The sequence below is a fragment of the Paroedura picta genome, chromosome 16 (genome assembly GCF_049243985.1).
Source record: "Paroedura picta isolate Pp20150507F chromosome 16, Ppicta_v3.0, whole genome shotgun sequence".
Classification (NCBI taxonomy): domain Eukaryota; kingdom Metazoa; phylum Chordata; class Lepidosauria; order Squamata; family Gekkonidae; genus Paroedura; species Paroedura picta.
Window position 1 is genome coordinate 11552884 of NC_135384.1, and position 19247 is coordinate 11572130.

Below are 19247 nucleotides of genomic sequence, written 5' to 3' on the forward strand. Positions count from 1 at the left end.
CCCAAGCTTCTCACCTGCAGTTTAGGTGTCAATGAGCCCTTTCATGTAGCAGCCTGGACTAGGGTTGCTAGGCTGAGTCTGGCAATATGGGAGACTCACCATCCAAAGGAGAACCTTGCCACAATGTCACTCCCAAAGCTCAACCTGGAAATGACATCATTCAATTACCAGGGACATTCTAGCACTCAGCCCAAACCATAGAGTTATGGGCAAATGCTAGAGCATCGCTCAATGTGATGGTATCGCTTCTGGGGCACACCGGAAGTGACATAATGGCACTGGGATGATGCCAAGTGTCCCCCTCCCCATTTCCTCCCACCATTACCCAGCTGAACAATGACAGGAAGGGCTGGAGGTGGTTGGGGGTAGGGACTGAAGCAGAAGACCTGACATGCCTGAACTGGACAGAAATACTAGATATTCATGACTTATGTACAGTATATATTACCTGACATTGTATGGATCCTTGTGGGTGTTGAAGAGATTTATTATTTTCTTGATTCTACACTTTGGACCTGTCTTGTAGTACTCAGGCTGAAGCTTCCCCCAGGTCTACGACTGAAAGAAACATGACAGGGTATATGAGAGAAGGCTCGGAGTTTGCTGCATGACAGGATCTTCCAATTTGGCGTAGTGGTTAAGAGCGACTCCCTCTAATCTGGAGAGCCAGGTTTGATTCCCTGCTCCTCCATGTGCAGCCAGCTGGGTGACCTTAAGGCTAGTCACAGGCTGTCAGAGCTGTTCTCACAGAGCAGTTCCGTAAGGGCTCTCTCAGCCCCATCTCCCTCACAGGGTGTCTGTTGTGGGAAGAGGAAGGGAAGGCAACTATAAAACCAACTCTTCTTCTCCTCAGCACATCTGCATGCTTGGGGAAGAGTTGGGGGATGGTTGTTTTGTTTTGTTTTTACAAAAATGGAGCATGCAGATAAAAGGAAGTAAAAGCCACCTCCTGCAAGGCCTTATTTAACTGTTTCAAGCACATTTCACAGAATCACAGAATCATAGAGTTGGAAGGGGCCATACAGGGCATCTAGTCCAACCCCCTGCTCAACGCAGGATCAGCCCAAAATTTTCCTTAAGGAAATTGCGTTTCCTCAATGTACACTGGAGAGACAGGCACAGAACAGAAGAAATCTGTAGAAAGGAACGGACCTTGTGCGGGGTGCTGACTTGTGTCCAGAGTTTGCCTTTCTGTTTAATTAGACCGCATCAGGATTCCTAGTGGTGGGAAAGAAAGGACAAACAGACAACCAAGTCCTAGAAGAAGAAGAAGAGTTGGTTCTTATATGCCGCTTTTCCCTACCCGAAGGAGGCTCAAAGCGGCTTACAGTCGCCTTCCCTTTCTTCTCCCCACAACAGACACCCTGTGGAGTGGGTGAGGCTGAGAGAGCCCTGATATCACTGCCCGGTCAGAACAGTTTTATCAGTGCCGTGGCGAGCTCAAGGTCACCCAGCTGGCTGCATGTGGGGGAGCGCAGAATTGAACCCGGCATGCCAGATTAGAAGTCCGCACTCCTAACCACTGCACCAAACTGCTACTGCCTAGCAATAAAATTTTGTTTATTTAATCATTTATTTGGGGATTCCTAACCCACCCCTTCTTCTGAATTGGTCTCGGGCCAGGGTCCGTCAGTAAAAATCCAAATGACATGACAGAGAAATCTGAAACAAAATTCTAAAAAATCTGATTAAAAACTAACCTGTCCCACTTTGCTCCAGACAAAACCTGCAGGCATGCCAGGAGAGAAGTTAGAATGTGCATCAGAGATGCCTGGAATGATGAGGGGGAGCCCAACCAGTGAATCCCCCCCCCCAAGTGGGGGTAGGCAGTGGGGCCAGATGGATCATTGAGTTGCAGCCTGACCTCAACCAAATTCATTCATTCATTCCAGGGGTCGTCAAACTGCGGCCCTCCAGATGTCCATGGACTACAATTCCCAGGAGCCCCTGCCAGCGAATGCTGGCAGGGGCTCCTGGGAATTGTAGTCCATGGACATCTGGGGGGCCTCAGTTTGACTACCCCTGATTCATTCATTCATTCATTTGTTCGTTCAAGCTTTTTATACTGCCCTTCCATATGGCTCTGGGTGGTTAACATATGACATCATATAACGTATGATTACATGGAACATTGCAACAAATAAAACAAATATTTATTCGAACTATCTATAACAAAGATAAGACTCATAACATGTCAACCAGAACAATATTTAACAGGAACAGGAACAATGACACAGCATTGGGTTGGTCAGATTCTTCAGTCATGGGAGGGGGTGTCTGGGGGGGGCAGTGGGTGTTTTGGGGTAGTCGGCCTCAACCAAATGCCTGGTGGAAGAGCCCCATTTTGCAGGCCCTGCGAAATTTCGAGAGCTCCGTGAGGGCCTGGGTCTCTGCCGGCAGCTCATTCCACCAGGCTGGGGCCAGGGGTGAAAAGGCCCTGGCTCTGGTCAAGGCCAGAAGTATCTCTTTGGGGCCGGGAATCACCAGCAGCTTAGAATTTGCTGACCTCAGGGTTCTTCGGGGGGCATATACAGATAGCCGGCCCCTCAGGTACGCAGGTCCCAGACAACATAAAGCCTTGAAGGTTAGCCATTTATGCCCCACTTCCATTTTGATTTTTGCCCTCACACCAACTCTTCCACTTCCCGAAGCTCTGGAAAAGATTCCCAATGGGCTTGACAAGGCAGTAACACGTATGGCCTCTTATCATCAGCGGCCGTTGTTGTCCCGCTCTCTGACAATTGGTCTTCCCAGGTGTGGCTTGGGGCTCCGATCCGGACACCACCTCAGACACGGCTGAGATCCGGTTGGTGAACGGCTACAGTCGCTGCAGCGGGAGAGTGGAAATGTTCCACAACGGAAACTGGGGCACCGTTTGTGATGATAACTGGGACTTGGAAGACGCCCGAGTCGTGTGCCGGCAGCTGGGATGTTCGACTGCGATCTCAGCCCCCCACGGGGCGCATTTCGGAAGAGGAACGGGCAACATCTGGCTGGACAACGTGGAATGCAGCGGCACCGAACTGGCTCTCAGTCAGTGCCCGGCAAGGCCTTTGGGAGAAAATGACTGTCATCATGGGGAAGATGCCGGGGTTGTGTGTTCAGGTATGTCCCGGGATTGGTGGACTGAGTCACAGTTTGGACGTATAGAGTGGCCAACTGGCTCAGCCAATCTGTGGGATGGGTGGAAGCATTTCACTTGGTAAAAACAGGCTGCTGTTACAAGCACAGGCCCAAAGCTGGTTGTGCCACTTGGCCGTTGTAAGCATCATGGGAAATGATCCCAAGATTAACCGAGTTGCAGCTGACATGAGTGACAAGAGATGTTTGGAGGTGGTTGTTCCTTGCCTGCCTCTGCATAGTGACCCAGGTCTTTGTTGGTGGTCTCGCATCAGAGAAGAAGAGCTGTTTTTTTAGACCCCGCTTTTCACCACCCGAAGAAGTCCCAAAGCACCTTACAAATGCCTTTCCCTTTCTCTCGCCACACCGGACACCCTGTAAGGGAAGTGGTGCTGAGAAGGTTCTGCGAGAACTGTTCTTTGGGAATGGCTCAAAGAGAACTGGGACTGGCTCAGGGTCACCCAGCTGACTGCATGTGGCTCCCCAAAGTCCTGAACAGGGCTGATCCTACTTAGCTTCCGAGATCTGATGAGATCAGGCTAGCTTGGACTCTCCAAATCAGGGCTTAATTTACTAGGTGACAATAAATGAGTGCCCAGTGGTACCGTACAGACGGACCAAGCTTTATTCCTGCTTTTTGTGGGCTGGAGATGAGGTCTTCATATGCAGCCCACCCGAGAAGGGGCGGGCCAGAAGTTTCTTTTTGTCCTTCTTAGGGTTGCCCTCCAAGTGTCAGGAATGCCCTGTCAGCCCTATAGAACAAGAGAGGAATGAGCTTTTCTTTTTGGCTGGAGAACCAATCCTGGCCCTGCAGAAATGGGCCCAAGTCTATGAAAATCAAGGATAGAGTAAAATATTGTAGATCTCAAAAGCTCTAGATCGTTTTGTTTTGTTTTTGCAAAAACTCTGCTGGGTGAATATTTCTTGGGAACAGGCTCCCTCTGGTGGTGCCCGCTGGTATCTATTAAGAAGAAACATGGCAAAGGTGTCGCCTTCAACATAATTTGTCTGGTCATGCCTTTGCTTTCACCTATAAGCAGCCAGGGCAGCAGCCCTCTGGAGTTGCCAACAGGCCTGGAGGGCAGAAAATCCTGTCCCTTTTTGCAGTATAAGCTTTTGAATTTTGACTCACAAAAGCTTATGCCCTGGAAATCTTGTTGGGCCGCTACTGTGCCCCTGGACTTGAATCTTGCTCTTCCAATGAATATCAACATGGGTACCCAAACAAAACAATCCACATAGTAAACTTCTATTAAAGGGCCAGAACATTTTTTGCCCTGATATGTTGGCAACTCCGTGGCTATTAACGGCATTCATTGGGATGCTAAACATTCATTCATTCATTCATTCATTTATTCATACATTCAGCCAGCCAGCCAGCCAGCCAGCCAGCCAGCCAGCCAGCCAGCCAGCCAGCCAGCCAGCCAGCCAGCCAGCCCATTCATTCATTCATTCATTCATTCATTCATTCATTCATTCATTCATTCATTCATTCATTCATTCATTCATTCATTCATTCATTCATTCAGTGTGCTCAAAAGAGCAGGAGGTCTCCAACTGAACCAATCAGGGAACAAGAGATTATCTGAAGCACATCAGGAAGTTCCTATTCTAACTATGCCAAGTCCACACCTCCTCCGACACCCCCTACAAGGCACACTTCATATCCTTCTGATTCATGCACACTATAAATCTTGCAAATTCCAAGACTCAGTACCTACGAATCACAGTCCTCCTGATTAAAACTGGTATGCAATAGACACAAACTCAGCACACAATCAGCATATACAGCACATCACCATAGGTTGTTACAGTGTTCACTGGCAATAAAAGAAAGAGCCATCTTGGTGTACTGGTTAGGAGTATGGACTTCAAATCTGGTAATTCGTGTTTGATTCCCCACTCCCCCACATGCAGCCAGCTGGGTGACCTTGGGCTCGCCACAGCACTGATAAAACTGTTCTGACCAGGCAGTGATATCAGGGCTCTCTCAGCCTCACCCACCCCACAGGGTGTCTGTTGTGGGGAGAGGAAAGGGAAGGCGACTGTAAGCCTCTTTGAGCCTCCTTCGGGTAGAGAAAGGCGGCATATAAGAACCAACTCTTCTTCTTCTTCTTCTTCTTCTTCTTCTTCTTCTTCTTCTTCTTCTTCTTCTTCTTCTTCTTCTTCTTCTTCTTCTTCTTCTTCTACTGTTCCACTGTTCCCCCTCTACACAGAGCTGAGGCTGGCTGGTAGTTCCACCCAGTGTGCTGGTCGAGTTGAAATTTTCCACAATCAACAGTGGGGCACCGTGTGTGGAAACGGCTGGAATTTAAAGAACGCCCGCGTTGTCTGCCGGGAAATGGGCTGTGGGAAAGCTCTGACAGCCCCGACTGGAGCCAAGTTTGGACAAGCCTCCGGTCCCACTTGGATGGATGGACTCAACTGCACAGGAGAAGAGGAGACACTACGCAAATGCCCAGCTAAGCCCTTGGCAGAATACAGTTGCGATCAGAGCATGCACGCTGGGGTCGAGTGTGAAGGTAACAGTCAGGGAGCCACAAAAATGAAAAGGATCTATACCAGGGTTAGTCAACCTGTGGTCTTCCAGATGTTCATGGACTACAATTCCCATGCCTTTCAGAAGGTGGGTGGGGACATTAGGCATTATTACTGGCAAACAGCTTCTATTTGCCTGTTTGAACAAAACTTGGCAGGGCTTTTTCTACAATGGCCCTCCTAGGCCTCTTTTGCATGATGGAGAAGCTGATGAAAACTCACTAAAACATTGTGGTTTTTCTGATCTCTGCACAGGAGAGTGCATTTACTCCGCAAAACTGATTTTGCTGTGCAAGGTCAACTGTGTTTTTTTGCTTACAGCATATCTTCATCATGGTTTCTGAAAGAGGCTAAAAGTCGATTTATTTCTCTCCTGCCTGCCTCGGGCACTCTATTAGTCATGCAGAGCTTCCTTGGTTATGCAGATTAGTGACTGCATCAGAGAACAAAGCATGTCACAGTGTTTCTAATAGAGTCTAGCAAGTGGAGTTGGCAAATCTACAGTGGGCAGGGCTATGAATTGTTCCATGCAGAAAGCATTGCAGCGTAGTTTTTCAGCAGAGTATATTCAATGCAGAACAACGAGTGGAGTATAATAAAGCGGTCTAAAGGGGTTGTTTTTAAAACTGTTTTATTTGGCTCCGTGCAAAATGCCTCCTGGTCAAATTACACACAATGGATGCCACCCCCTTCCCAACTGAGAGTGCCGGGGTCCAGAGGCGATGCAGAAGAGCGTGTACTTCATAAAACGGTTCCAGCAATGTGAACTGCTTGTCTATTTCTGTCTCTGTCCTAGAACCACCAGAAATCAGGCTGGTGCAGGGGGATCGTCCATGTTCTGGGAGAGTTGAAATATTCCACGAAGGCCTCTGGGGAACTATCTGTGATGGCAGCTGGGATCTGGAAGACGCGGAAGTTGTGTGCCGTTACCTTGGTTGCGGGACCGCCCTTTCCGCCCCGCGAGGTTCCCGTTTTGGAGACGGAGCTGGGCCCGTCTGGCTGGACGGCATCAATTGCACAGGGAAGGAGAACGCCGTCAGCAAATGCCCTGCCAAAGAGTGGGGGACTCATGACTGCACCCACTCCGAAGAGGCCGGGGTGGTATGTGCAGGTACTGTCCATCTTGGGGAAAGCAAACAGCTGAGAAAGCAGCTTAATTGTGCCCTGCGCATGTGTGCGCAACCCATGGGACACTAACCCTTTTGACCTGGGAAATGATTCCTTCCAAATCTGACATGTGATAATGAGCCAAGCCCTGAGCATGCCAACAAAAGAGTAATTTAAAGTGGCATTGGGCATATCCATGCTGGGCACTACCCTGCACACCTCCCTTTCCAAAAGCTTCCAAGGGTGATGGAGACTTAAAACTCATGGGATAATTGGGTGCTATTATTATTACTATTAGGGGCCAAGCCCGTTGCATTCAGGAACGCAATGAGTGCTAGATTAGGAGTGGAAGAACTTTGCAGACAGCCTCCCCCTTCCCTCAGAACCAGGAAAGGCTGCAGGCAGCTGTTAGGAAACTTACCAGCAGAGGCAGCTCTCACGCGGCAGGGATCTGCAGCCTCCAAGCCTCAGAGGGAAGTAGAAGGAGGAGGGGGTGGTCAGGGGTGGGGAATGGAACAGGCAAACCGGTTGGAGGAGGAGGGACTCAAGGGAGGGACAGCCGCCTTGAATGGGTGTTTAGTGCTGAGTGGCACTTAAGCCTTGAGACATGCTCCTCCTCCAAGGCCTTACCAGAAACATATAGTGGAACAGATGATGATGATGATGATACTTACTTAACTAACTAAGCATTAACCACTTCTCTTAGGCCAGCTAGCTTGTGGTGGTTTACAACAAAATAATAAAAGTACAGTAAAATCACCACTACAGTTGCAAACCATACCCTCCCATCGGCTCTACCCAACTGACATGGCTCATGGTTGGTGGAGGTGGTAACAGTTTCCTAGATGTTAAAAGAAGAAAACATATAGGTCTTTCGTGCCCCGGCCTCAACCAAAAGCCTAGCAGAAGAGCTCCATCTCACAGGCCCTGCGGAACTGTGATATCAAGGTAACCTGTCCTGGACAATATTTGAATTGTTTGCCCTGGATCCAATATTGCTAATAGGTTGAGTATGTACCAAATACAATTTGTTGTCCAAGTGAGGATTCATGAAATTTTGGGACGGGAAATGCCGTCCCTCTCCTAGCTTTCCTAGAGAGCCAGCTTGGTGTCGTGGTTAGGAGTGCGGACTTCTAATTTGGCATGCCGGGTTTGATTCTGCACTCCCCCACATGCAGCCAGCTGGGTGGCCTTGGGCTCGCCACGGCACTGATAAAACTGCTCTGACCAAGCAGGAATATTGGGGTTCTCTCAGCCTCACCCACCTCACAGGGTGTCTGTTGTGGGGAGAGGAGTGGGAAGGCGACTGTAAGCCACTTTGAGCCACCTTCGGGTAGAAAAAAGCGGCATATAAGAACCAACTCTTCTTCTTCTTTCAACCCACCACATTGTCACTGCCAGTTTTCCAGAATCGAAACATAGATGACTCTTTGTTATTGACATGAGTACGAACTTTCCCAACCCTAATAGTCCTTCCTGATATCATCTGCTGCTTTCTAAAAGCTCCGTAGCACAAGAAGAGTTTAGGAGTATCCTGGTAAGTTTGTGAGCTCGGGCGGAACAGAACACCTCAACTGGCATAATGCCAATTTTTAAAATAATGACAAATACAGGCCCGATATTATGAACAGTCCCTTTTCCAAACTAAAATTCCATTGTTTAGATCAGGGGTAGTCAAACTGCGGCCCTCCAGATGTCCATGGACTGCAATTCCCATGAGCCCCCTGCCAGCATTCCCTGGCAGGGGGCTCTTGGGAATTGTAGCCCATGGACATCTGGAGGGTCGCAGTTTGACTACCCCTGGTTTAGATATTGCCACCAAGAAAGTTGCCACCTTGGAGTCACCTTGGAGTCCCAATTGGCTAGCAATTTATAGATCCATTTCTGATTATTTGGGTACGGAGTTAGAACTCTATGTTTCTTCCATGTGTGATATTCCTCCTGGATTCAATCCACGTTGATTAACTTCTTCTGTCCCATCAGTTGTCCGCTTAATGAGTGGCTCCAATCGCTGTTCAGGGAGAGTTGAAGTCTACTACAATGACCAATGGGGAACAGTTTGTGACAGTGAATGGGATTCGCACGATGCCCAAGTTGTGTGCCGAGAGCTGGGGTGTGGAAATGCTTTAACAGCCATCGGGGGAGCACGCTTTGGCCAAGGATCTGGGACCATCTGGCTGGACAACGTCAGATGTACGGGGAAAGAAAAATCCCTCCGAGCATGTCCCAAGAGACCCTGGGGAGAGCACAGCTGTGATCACAGAAGGGATGCAAGCGTGGAATGCTCAGGTAATTTGGCGCGACACGGTTTCATTGTTGCAGGGCCAAGTCGTCAAAGTACCTGGGGTCAAGGTGAAACTTAATGCCTCTTTAGAACAAATGTAGAGTCCAGGGGCTCCTTTAAGTCCAACTGAGTTCAGGTCAAGGTGTGAGCTTTTGTGAGCACGCACACTTCCCCAGATACAATGCCGTGGAATGGAAGTAAATCAGTTCAAATGTTCAGGTAGAATGTAAGAGTCAATTAGCATACAGCAGAATGAAAATGGCCAGTAGATTCCGGAGATAAATAGGAAGAAACCCAGCAATTTGGCTCCTTCCTGTCCTCTCAAACATGGAAATATTTTAGGGCATCTGCTTCTTTGAAGGCGAGCATTTGGCTGTCATTAGACTGGCTCAATAAAAGCAGCCTATAAATACAGATGTAAATAAATACTTAAATACTAGTGCAAATTTCAAAAGAACTTCAAAAAGCTGCAAAGGGGGAGGAGGGAATACAGAGCTTAGCTCCACTATGTAATGACTGTGGGAAGTGTCCACATGGACATTATACCCACAGTCACTCCACAGTTGCCAAAAATTAACTGGATTAATTATTTTGTAAAAATTCCAGCTTCTCAAGAAAAAAAAAATACAGGAGCCAACAGAATATTCAAACAGTGATCACAGGAATCTCATCTGGGATGCCCATGGATGCTTTCTACCTTTCTCTCTTTTTAGAATCATAGAATAATAGAGTTGGAAGGGACCTCCAGGTTCATCTAGTCCAATCCCCTGCACAATGCAGGAACTCACACTACTTGCCCACCCATGGTGACCCCAATTTCATGCCCAACTGATCCTTCCTCCAAAAATTTCCAGAATCCAGCCTGGCCTGGAGGAAATTCACAACATCCCACAGTGGCAATCAGTAATTCTCTGGATATGCAAGGAAGGGCCACAAGAGACAAACACTGACACATCCCTTCCTGCCCACCTACTCACAGTCTTCCTAAGTTCATAAAATCAGCATTTCTGCCAGATGACTATCTAGCCTCTGCTTAAAAACTGCCAAAGAAGAACTCACAACCTTCTGAGGAAGCCCACTGAGGAACCACTCTGTCAGGAACTTCTTCTGGATGTTTAGCCAAAGATACTTTTGAATTAATTTAAACCCACTGGTTCTGGTCCGACCCTCTGGTCCAATCTATTTAGCAAATTCAAAAATGAAATAGACAAAGTACCAAGTCTCCTGCCTCATACAAGGAAGTGTTTATCTTGAGATCTTACCTTCTTTTTGCTGTATCCAAAGTTCTGGATCTTCTGCAAAGATTTCCATTTCCAGTTCAATAAGTAGGACAATAGGCCTTTACCAGGCAAACAGAGGAGCTGCACTCTTAACATTCCTACTGGAGCAGCAGGGCTATTAAACCTGGAAGGTCAGCCTGTCTCTGAACCAATGCAATCGCCACAAATGTGCATAGCTCTGCATGGAGCAAGAGGAGGCATGACCCATTTGGATGACTTCCCCCACTGATTTAAAACCCACATAGCGAAAGGATGCCATGAAATGCCAATAGGAATGAAAACAAGAGAGTAGGAGGAGCTGTTGTGTGTGTGTGAGTGCGCGCACAGAGAACTAACCTTTCCTTTAACCATTCCAGACCCACACGAGATCAGATTGGTGAACGGTTCAAACCGGTGCTCTGGGAGAGTTGAGGTCCTCCACAACCAGCAGTGGGGGACTGTGTGTGACGATGACTGGAACATACTGAACGCCCAGGTTGTCTGCAGGGAACTGGAATGTGGAGTCGCTCTGTTAGCTCCAAGCGGTGCTCACTTCGGAGAGGGAGCGGATCAGATCTGGCTGGACGACGTCAAATGCCAAGGCAACGAAGCTGCCCTCAGGGACTGCCGCCTGAAGCCTTGGGGACAAAATAACTGCAACCACAAAGAAGATGCCAGCGTGGTATGCTCAGGTAAGGAGTGGCTGGATGCCAGAGGGCCCTGGCACTGGGATGGTGGGTCATTCATTCATTCATTTTAGATTTGTATACCGCTTTTCCATACGGCTCTGGGCGGTTTACATATCATATACATATAACATGATTACACTGAACATTGCAACAATATAACAAATATTTATATAACAATATATATATATAACAAATAAAATGCCAGCGGCCATGTCTGTTTGTCAACAGCAGTTTTTTCAAGAAATACTTTGCAGAGCACAGACAACCACAAAACAAAGGGAATGCAGTCTCCGGTGTATTATTGACTGAAAGGTATCGTGAGCACCGCCTATGTTCTATTGAAGTAGACCGCAGACTCTGCAGCCTCATTTACTAATGTGATTCCCTTACTCCCTTCTTCCGAGCTGTGCAAAGCAACCCAAACTTTTATAGAATTCTGTCTTTAAGTATCTCAGTGATCTTCGGCCAGTCGCAGTTCTCTCAGAGCTCTCTCAGCTCCACCTACCTCGCATGGTGTCTGTTGTGGGGGAGAGGGAAGGAAGGTGATGGTAAACCACTTTGAGATGCTTTTGGGTGGTAAAAAGTAGGATACAAAAACCCAGCGGCTGTTCTTCTCTTCCTTAGCCAACACATCCAAAGCCCTCGCCAGCAATTTACTTCCCTGATCTGTTGCATTCTTCGCCCTTTTATACTTTTTTTCTGTTCCCCCCCCCCTCCCTATTAGAACTCAAACTGGTGAATGGCTCAAATCGCTGCTCGGGGAGGGTGGAGATTTTCCACAGGCAGCAGTGGGGGACCGTCTGCGATGACCGCTGGGGCATGAAGCAAGCCGAGGTTATTTGCAAGGAAATGGGCTGCGGCGTGGCGTTAAGAGCGCCGAAGAAAGCCTTTTTTGGACAGGGATCAGGGCCCATCTGGAAGGATGATGTCAACTGTGTCGGCACAGAAGTGTTTTTCAGTGAATGCACATCGAGCCCCTGGGGCCTCAATAACTGCCACCACGGAGAAGACGCTGGTGTCGAGTGTGCAGGTAACCCATCTTTTGTTCTCCAGTGCCGGAAAAAAAGATCCATGGCCCACCCACCCCCCAAATGTATTTTTTTCTAATTTCTGAGGTCTGTAGACTGATCTTCTCCCTCTGTGGTGATCTGCACACTGAACCTGTCGGGAACAATTTCATCTATTCCGGGGGTGGCCAAACTGTGTCTCTCCAGAAGTCCGTGGACTACAATTCCCATGAGCCCCGGCCAACATCTGAAGAACCGCAGTTTGCCCACCCCTGATCTATTCCTACTTCATAGAGGTTTGGCCACTTCATAGAGCTGCCTGAGGTCATTGTGGGGGAAGTGATGTTTTTCTTAAAAGAAGAACAAACTCTTCTGCAACCAGAAGTTGTGACTCCACCTGACACATTGTGTGAATAATGTGCAAGTGAATAACTGTACTGCTTCTATGTTAAATTTTTTTGCTACTGCGATTCTTACAAAATCTTGGAAGTAGGGGGACAACAATTTCAGGATGGGCGTGGGGGCAATCTGCTGGTGTCACCTCCTTCAGTTCAAGGATACAGCTCCATGTTCATGTCAAATGCATTCTTTAGGCTTTGAAAAAAACCCAAAATGGGAAGATTGTGCCGAATATGGTTGGGAAACATAGCCGTGGACACACCCACCCAGGTGGACACACCCACCCACCCCTTCCCATCACCTCCAGGCCCATCATTGGCCATGGGGGGGGGGGACAGGTTAACAGACCATATATGGTCATAGAATCATAGAATCATAGAGTTGGAAGGGGGCATACAGGCCATCTAGTCCAGCCTCCTGCTCAACGCAGGGTGGTCATATCACCCAATAAATGTTTAACAGATTTAAAAAATAGATTAAGAATTAATTAACTCCCACCCATTCGGGAAACACTTCCCGGGCCATCAAGAAACCCGAGGGTTTCCCAAAACCCTAGCTGAGAAAGCCTGATCTATGCAAACATACTTGATCGGAAATTAGCTTGAAACCAGTGGCAATTTGCATTGAAAGACAATGACAGCCCTGTGGAGAGACATTAACACCGGATGGATTGAAGAGGAAAAGATTCTGGAAACAGATTATTGAATACTATAGCTTATTGTATCAATGTTGATGGTTGGGATGTTTCTGCAGCATCTCTTTTACCATTTTAGACCCAGCAGAGAGTTTGCGATTGGGCAAGAGTATGAGGTGGGGGCTCATAGGAAGGTGGGCAAGAGGGATGTGGTGGGGGGCATGCAAGGGCTCTGGGGACTGCCTAGCCCCCCCCCCCCACAACACACACACAAAACTGGAATCATTTCTGATGGGCAATTTACTCATGGCCTGAGACCATAGCAAAGATACCTTCACTGTTAGCACATACAGTTTCCCATTCTTAGCCATGCAAAGGCACCGGAAAGACTGCCAATGAGAGAGGCAGAGGGGTGACGTGGTTAAGAGCAGCACCCTCTAGTTGGAGCACCAGGTTGGATTAGAGCTGTTCCATTAGAGCTGTTCTTGCAGAGCAGTTCTGTCAGAGCTCTCTCAGCCTCGCCTACCTCGCAGGGTGTCTGTTGTGGGGAGAGTAAGGGAAGGCGATTGTAAGCCGCTTTGAGCCTCCTGAAAAGCAGGGCATAAAACCCAATTGCTTCTCCTTCGATACTTGTATAAATAAAAGAAGTATCCCTTGAAGCTCTTCCTGCGATTTTTCCCCATTACCTCTTTTACCGTTTCAGTCCCGGCGGAGATAAGGTTGGTCAACGGCTCGAGCCGGTGCTCCGGAAGGGTGGAAGTGCTTCATTTGCAGCAGTATGGAACCGTGTGCGATGACGGCTGGGACATGAATGAAGCCCTGGTGGTATGCAGGAATCTGGACTGTGGAACGGCCATAGCGGCCCCACATGGAGCACAATTTGGGCAAGGAGAAGATCCCATCTGGATGGATGATTTGGAATGCACAGGAACAGAGTCTGCCCTGACTGAATGCCGAATGAGGCCTTGGGGGGCCAATGACTGCGGCCACAGAGAAGATGCTAGCGTTATATGCTCAGGTGAGGCTATCTGCAGGTGATATTCCCAGCTAGAAAAAAAAAAATACAAGTGCATGCAAGTGCATCATTCTTGAATCAAGCATTCTTCTCAAGTATTTCTGTCCTACAGTGTCCCTGCAACAGCTTTGCCTTCTGTAATGTCACTATAGCCATTAGGAGGGGCGGCATAAAAATTTAAGCTAATTAATAAATGTATGTAGCTTGGTTTTGTGGTTAGGAATGCAGAGGCGCTGTGAGGCCGCTCTGGCGGCCGGGAGAAGGCTGGCCGGCCCACCCCCCACCCGAGGCTCTCTCGGGCCTTCTCCCAGCCGGCGGAGCGGCCTCGCCGCCTCGGAGACACAGCGAGGCCGCTCCGCCAGCTGGGAGAAGGCAGCATGGCCCACCCCTCACCCATGGCTATCTGGGCGGGTGAAGCAGCCAATGGGGAGCGGCTCCCCATTGGCTGCTTGGGGCGGGATGGACACTTAGCGGCTCCTGATTGGCCCCTCCGAGTTTTTATCCCAGACAGGGCCCGCCCTAACTCCTCCCACAGTGCCCTTACTGCTTTATTCAGTCTGCGGCGCTCCGCGCCACGGGGCTGTTTAAAAATGAGGATGCTTTGGGTTGATCCTGCATTGAGCAGGGGGTTGGACTAGATGGCCTGTATGGCCCCTTCCAACTCTATGATTCTGTGATTCTGATTCTGTGTTCTCTAGGAGAGTAACCCTTCTCCTGCTTGATTCTCAGAGGATCTCCGACTGATAAATGGTTCAAACCGCTGCAGTGGGAGAGTCGAGATTCGTCCGCCCCACAGTGAGCAGTGGGGAACCATCTGTGACCGTACCTGGGACGTGAATGACGCTGCGGTCGTGTGTCGGCAGCTGGGCTGTGGCAATGTTATGTCAGCTCCCCAAGGAGCTCATTTTGGGGGAGGCTCAGGTCCCATCTGGATGGACAACATCAACTGCAAAGGTAAAGAAGAGGCTCTCGCGGACTGCGTCGCAGATACCCGGGGGAACAACGACTGCACTCATGGACAAGATGCCGCAGTTATTTGTGCAGGTAAGGAGCAATGGCAATGGAATTTTTATTTCTTTGGGACTCCCTGGAGAAGAGCCTAATGCTGGGAGCGAGCGAGGGCAAAAGAAGAAGGGGACGACAGAGAACGAGGTGGCTGGATGGAGTCACTGAAACAGTAGGTGCAAACATAAATGGACTCCGGGGAATGGTAGAGGACAGGAAGGCCTGGAGAATCATTGTCCATGGGGCTGCGATGGGTCGGACACGACTTTGCACCTAACAACAACAACATGACTGCCCCTCCTATCAGCCTCGGTGTCTGTGGGAGCACCGTAGGGGGTCCATGGTCTTTCCCTCCTGCCTTAAAGGGCTCAGCCACAAGCTAGGGAACTGGCTACTTCCGCTAAGTTCTTTTGTGGTCTCTGCACCTGCAAAGAGAGTGGAGCCTGCACATTTATTCTCGCCTTAAACCCCTTCTGTCCTCTCCCCCCACAAGTCCTCCTTGAGCCTGCCTATCAACGCAGGTGGTGATGTCACTTCCGGGGGCATGGCAGGGAGGTGTGGCCAGCTGACATCAGTTCCGGGGCTTCTTGAAACCTGAAAAATAATTTCAGGTGTTTGTCCAGTGCGAAAGGTTGACAAAGGCTGCATTAGACAGTTAAAAACAATGAAAACAGTTTAAAGTATAAAGTGTGTAGGATTCCACAACCACTAGAATAAGCCAGCGAGCCTTCCTAAACAATTCTCCTGTTAATTCATCTGCCTGAGCTTACACTTGACCTCCCTTCATGTCAGTCTAATTAGCAATTTGCAGCATGAAGCTTTCTTTGCTCCCTGATTCCGTTTGTTCTCCAAGATCCAAGAGAGATCTCCGTCTCCTTTTTTCAATTTGTTCCAAAGTTACGGGCTATCTCGGATAATTCTAAGCCAGACACGGCTCTCCAGTTCCCAACAGTGGACAGAGATGCCTCCAGCCGCGGAATTATCCTTTTGCCAAATAACGCTCATCCTGGGCTCTTTGCAGAATCATCCTTCATCAACGTGGGCGACATCAGACTGGTCAACAGCGCTCCGAACGTTTGTGCCGGAAGGGTCGAAGTCTTGTACCAGCAGCAGTGGGGGACGGTGTGCGACGACGGATGGGACCTGGAGGACGCCACCGTGGTCTGTAAGCAAATGGGCTGCGGCTTTGCCTTGAAAGCCCTGGACTCGGCACATTTCGGAGAAGGGTCTGGTGCCATCTGGCTGGACGACATGAACTGCACAGGGTCTGAGACTGCCCTCAAAGACTGCAAAGGACAGGGCGTGGGAGAGCATAACTGTAACCATGCAGAAGATGCAGGTGTCCTATGCTCCGGTAATTTTTTAAAGTGCATTCTATGTCGTCTGTAATTGAAATCTGCTTTAAAAAAAAAGGAAAGCACTATACAGCATTTGCAACTTTAAGGGGAAGAGCAGAGACACTCGTAGAGCCAGCAAAGGTGTAATGTGGTGGTGGCCAAACTGTAGCTCTCCAGATGTCCATGGACTACAATTCCCATGAATCCCGGCCAATTGGCCATGTTGGTAGGGGCTCATGGGAATTGTAGTCCATGGACATGTGGAGGGCCGCAGTTGTGGAGGGCCGCAGTTATGACAGACCTTTGTTCTACAATGGACTGCTAATGGAAGGTCACGTCTCCACCGATGAGTGATTTCCTGCTGGAATTGTCAATGCGGTTGAGATGGGATTTGGGAACCTCATGCGTCTGCCTGTTTTCCAGGTCTTTTCCAGGTGCGGTTGGCCGACGGACCTAATTCCTGTGCTGGGCGGGTGGAGATGATGCACAATGGCTCCTGGGCCTCCATCGGCGAACATGGCTGGAGCCTGAAAGAGGCCACGGTGGTCTGCCGGCAACTGGGCTGCGGTGCAGCAGTGTCCGCGCCGGTGGGCAATCAGTACGGTGCCGCACTCAGACCGGCTTTGCTGGACGAGATTAAATGTACTGGACAAGAGTCAGCCCTCAGCCAGTGCCAGGGGAAAGGCCCAGGCCCCCATAAGTGTCTCTGTGATGCATACGCAGGAGCAGTGTGTGCGGGAACGACAGGTACTTCCTCGAGCCGGCTCATTTCACAGACGACGTAGTGCAGGGGTAGTCAACCTGTGGTCCTCCAGATGTTCATGGACTACAATTCCCATGAGCCCCTGCCAGCGTTTGCTGGCAGGGGCTCATGGGAATTGCAGCCATGGACATCTGGAGGACCACAGGCTGACTACCCCTGACGTAGGGTTTGAGGGGCCAAAATGAAACCGAAGTCCAGGGACACCTTGAAGGTTGACGCTTATTCCTGTGTGAGTTTTGTTTAGGGGCCCCCACTGGGCTTCTTTGGGGGGCACACCCAGAGCTTAACAGCCAAGTACTGGCAATTCCGTGACAGGACATGGAGACGTAAAGGGAAGGGAGATATGGGCAAGGGATGATGGCCTTTCGGAGGGCTACCTGAAATGGGGAAGAGGGAGGGTGTATGGAAGCATGGCCTGCTGGTTATATTTGTTTTTTGTTAGTAACGGAATGTCTGCAATCTGATGAAAGAGAGAACAAGCAGAGCAGGGCTGGCTTAGGCCCATGTAGCAAGTGCTATGAACCCAATACTTCCTTCCAGGGGCCCTGTACGGGAAAAGCGAGGAGGAGAAAGGCGGTGGCCCTGATCCATGGGGGCATGGATCAGGGCCACCGCCTTTCTCCTCCTCGCTTTTCCCTCTTTAAGGACACTCAGAGTAACACTCTTTTCCATTCGAGGGGGCAGCCCTCTAGCCCCAGTCTGGCTGTTCCTGCCACGATTGTACTCTGGTGGGGCCCAATAGATCCTTAAACTGGCTCTGGTGCGATGGGCGCCACAAATCCTTAAACCACTCCTGGAACAGAGCCTTATTAATTTAACCCCATAGAGGTATCTCAAGGGTCGCTTGAGGCAGCTGAGAGCAATTGGAAAACAGAGCCTAGCTCTCCTTCCCAATTAGGCCTTTTTAAAGTATTGCCCTCTGTGGCTATGCAGAATTTTGTTGCTCTGCCGCGAATCAATTTGAATGTTTTCGCAAACAGTGTTTCACATCAGTGTTTACCGGGGGCATATGTTCCTTATAAGAGCCTCTTGTGGCGCAGAGTGGTAAGGTAGCAGACATGCAGTCTGAAGCTCTGCCCATGAGGCTGGGAGTTCAATCCCAGCAGCTGGCTCAAGGTTGACTCAGCCTTCCATCCTTCCGAGGTCGGTAAAATGAGTACCCAGCTTGCTTGCTGGGGGGTAAACGGTAATGACTGGGGAAGGCACTGGCAAACCACCCTGTATTTAATCTGCCATGAAAACGCTAGAGGGCGTCACCCCAAGAGTCAGACATGACTCAGTGCTTGCTCAGGGGATACCTTTACCTTTACCTATGTTCCTTATATTGACGAATTGTGGAGCAAATTTGTTTCTTGGAATGGAGACATTCCGTCAGCTTCATTGAGGCTAGAGGAATGCCTTCCTCTGGGTTGAAGTAGTTGGGCGGTTTCATTCCTCAGCCTTGAGGTCTGGGAGCAAGGTCAGTGATTCACACAGAGGGGATGACAAGGACCCATATAAACCGGGCCTGGCTGCTGGTCTGCCCATCCTCAGATTAAGAGAGAAGACACGGATGCCTCTTGAAATCCGCACACTCTAAATTCCAATCTCTGCTGATTTGGCTGCCTTTTAGATTTCTAACAAGAGACAGGATCAGATCAATGGACCGCCAAGATTAGTATTATCTGCTCAAAATATATCGGAGAGCTGCCTCCGCTGCAGTCAAAACCTTTTCTCCTCTTCTTCCCACAGGGTCTTCTGTAGCTGTCACAGTTATTCTGGTTCTGGGTGCGGCTGCCCTGCTTCTCGGTGGTTTCTTCCTGTACCGGCAGAAACGGAGGACTGGGAAGCAATTATGTGTGAATTTCTTCACTCGTACACAAAGTAAGGAGTGCAAGTTGCTTTCCAAGCCTTCAGCATCCTGTCTGAGCCAGCCAAACATTTGCGGAGTTTACCGTCCACAGTCTTCGCCTAATCCTGTGCTCACATGTTGTTTCCCCAAATATAGTACCCTGTAAGAGAGCCTCTTGTGGCGCAGAGTGGTAAGGCAGCAGACATGCAGTCTGAAAGCTCTGCCCATGAGGCTGGGAGTTCGATCCCAGCAGCCGGCT

General features: G+C 49.3%; 1 protein-coding gene across 1 annotated transcript in view; it reads left to right on the plus strand.

Moving 5' to 3' along the window:
- Positions 1-19247, plus strand: part of LOC143825220 (scavenger receptor cysteine-rich domain-containing protein DMBT1-like) — a 57511-nt gene that overhangs the window by 33808 nt on the left and 4456 nt on the right. The window contains exons 16-26 of the mRNA XM_077313244.1: positions 2755-3105; positions 5337-5642; positions 6455-6769; positions 8749-9054; positions 10686-11000; positions 11722-12027; positions 13741-14055; positions 14782-15096; positions 16079-16411; positions 16818-17141; positions 18889-19020. Coding sequence (XP_077169359.1) covers positions 2755-3105; positions 5337-5642; positions 6455-6769; positions 8749-9054; positions 10686-11000; positions 11722-12027; positions 13741-14055; positions 14782-15096; positions 16079-16411; positions 16818-17141; positions 18889-19020 — 3318 coding nt within the window. The remainder of the gene's footprint in view (positions 1-2754; positions 3106-5336; positions 5643-6454; positions 6770-8748; positions 9055-10685; positions 11001-11721; positions 12028-13740; positions 14056-14781; positions 15097-16078; positions 16412-16817; positions 17142-18888; positions 19021-19247) is intronic.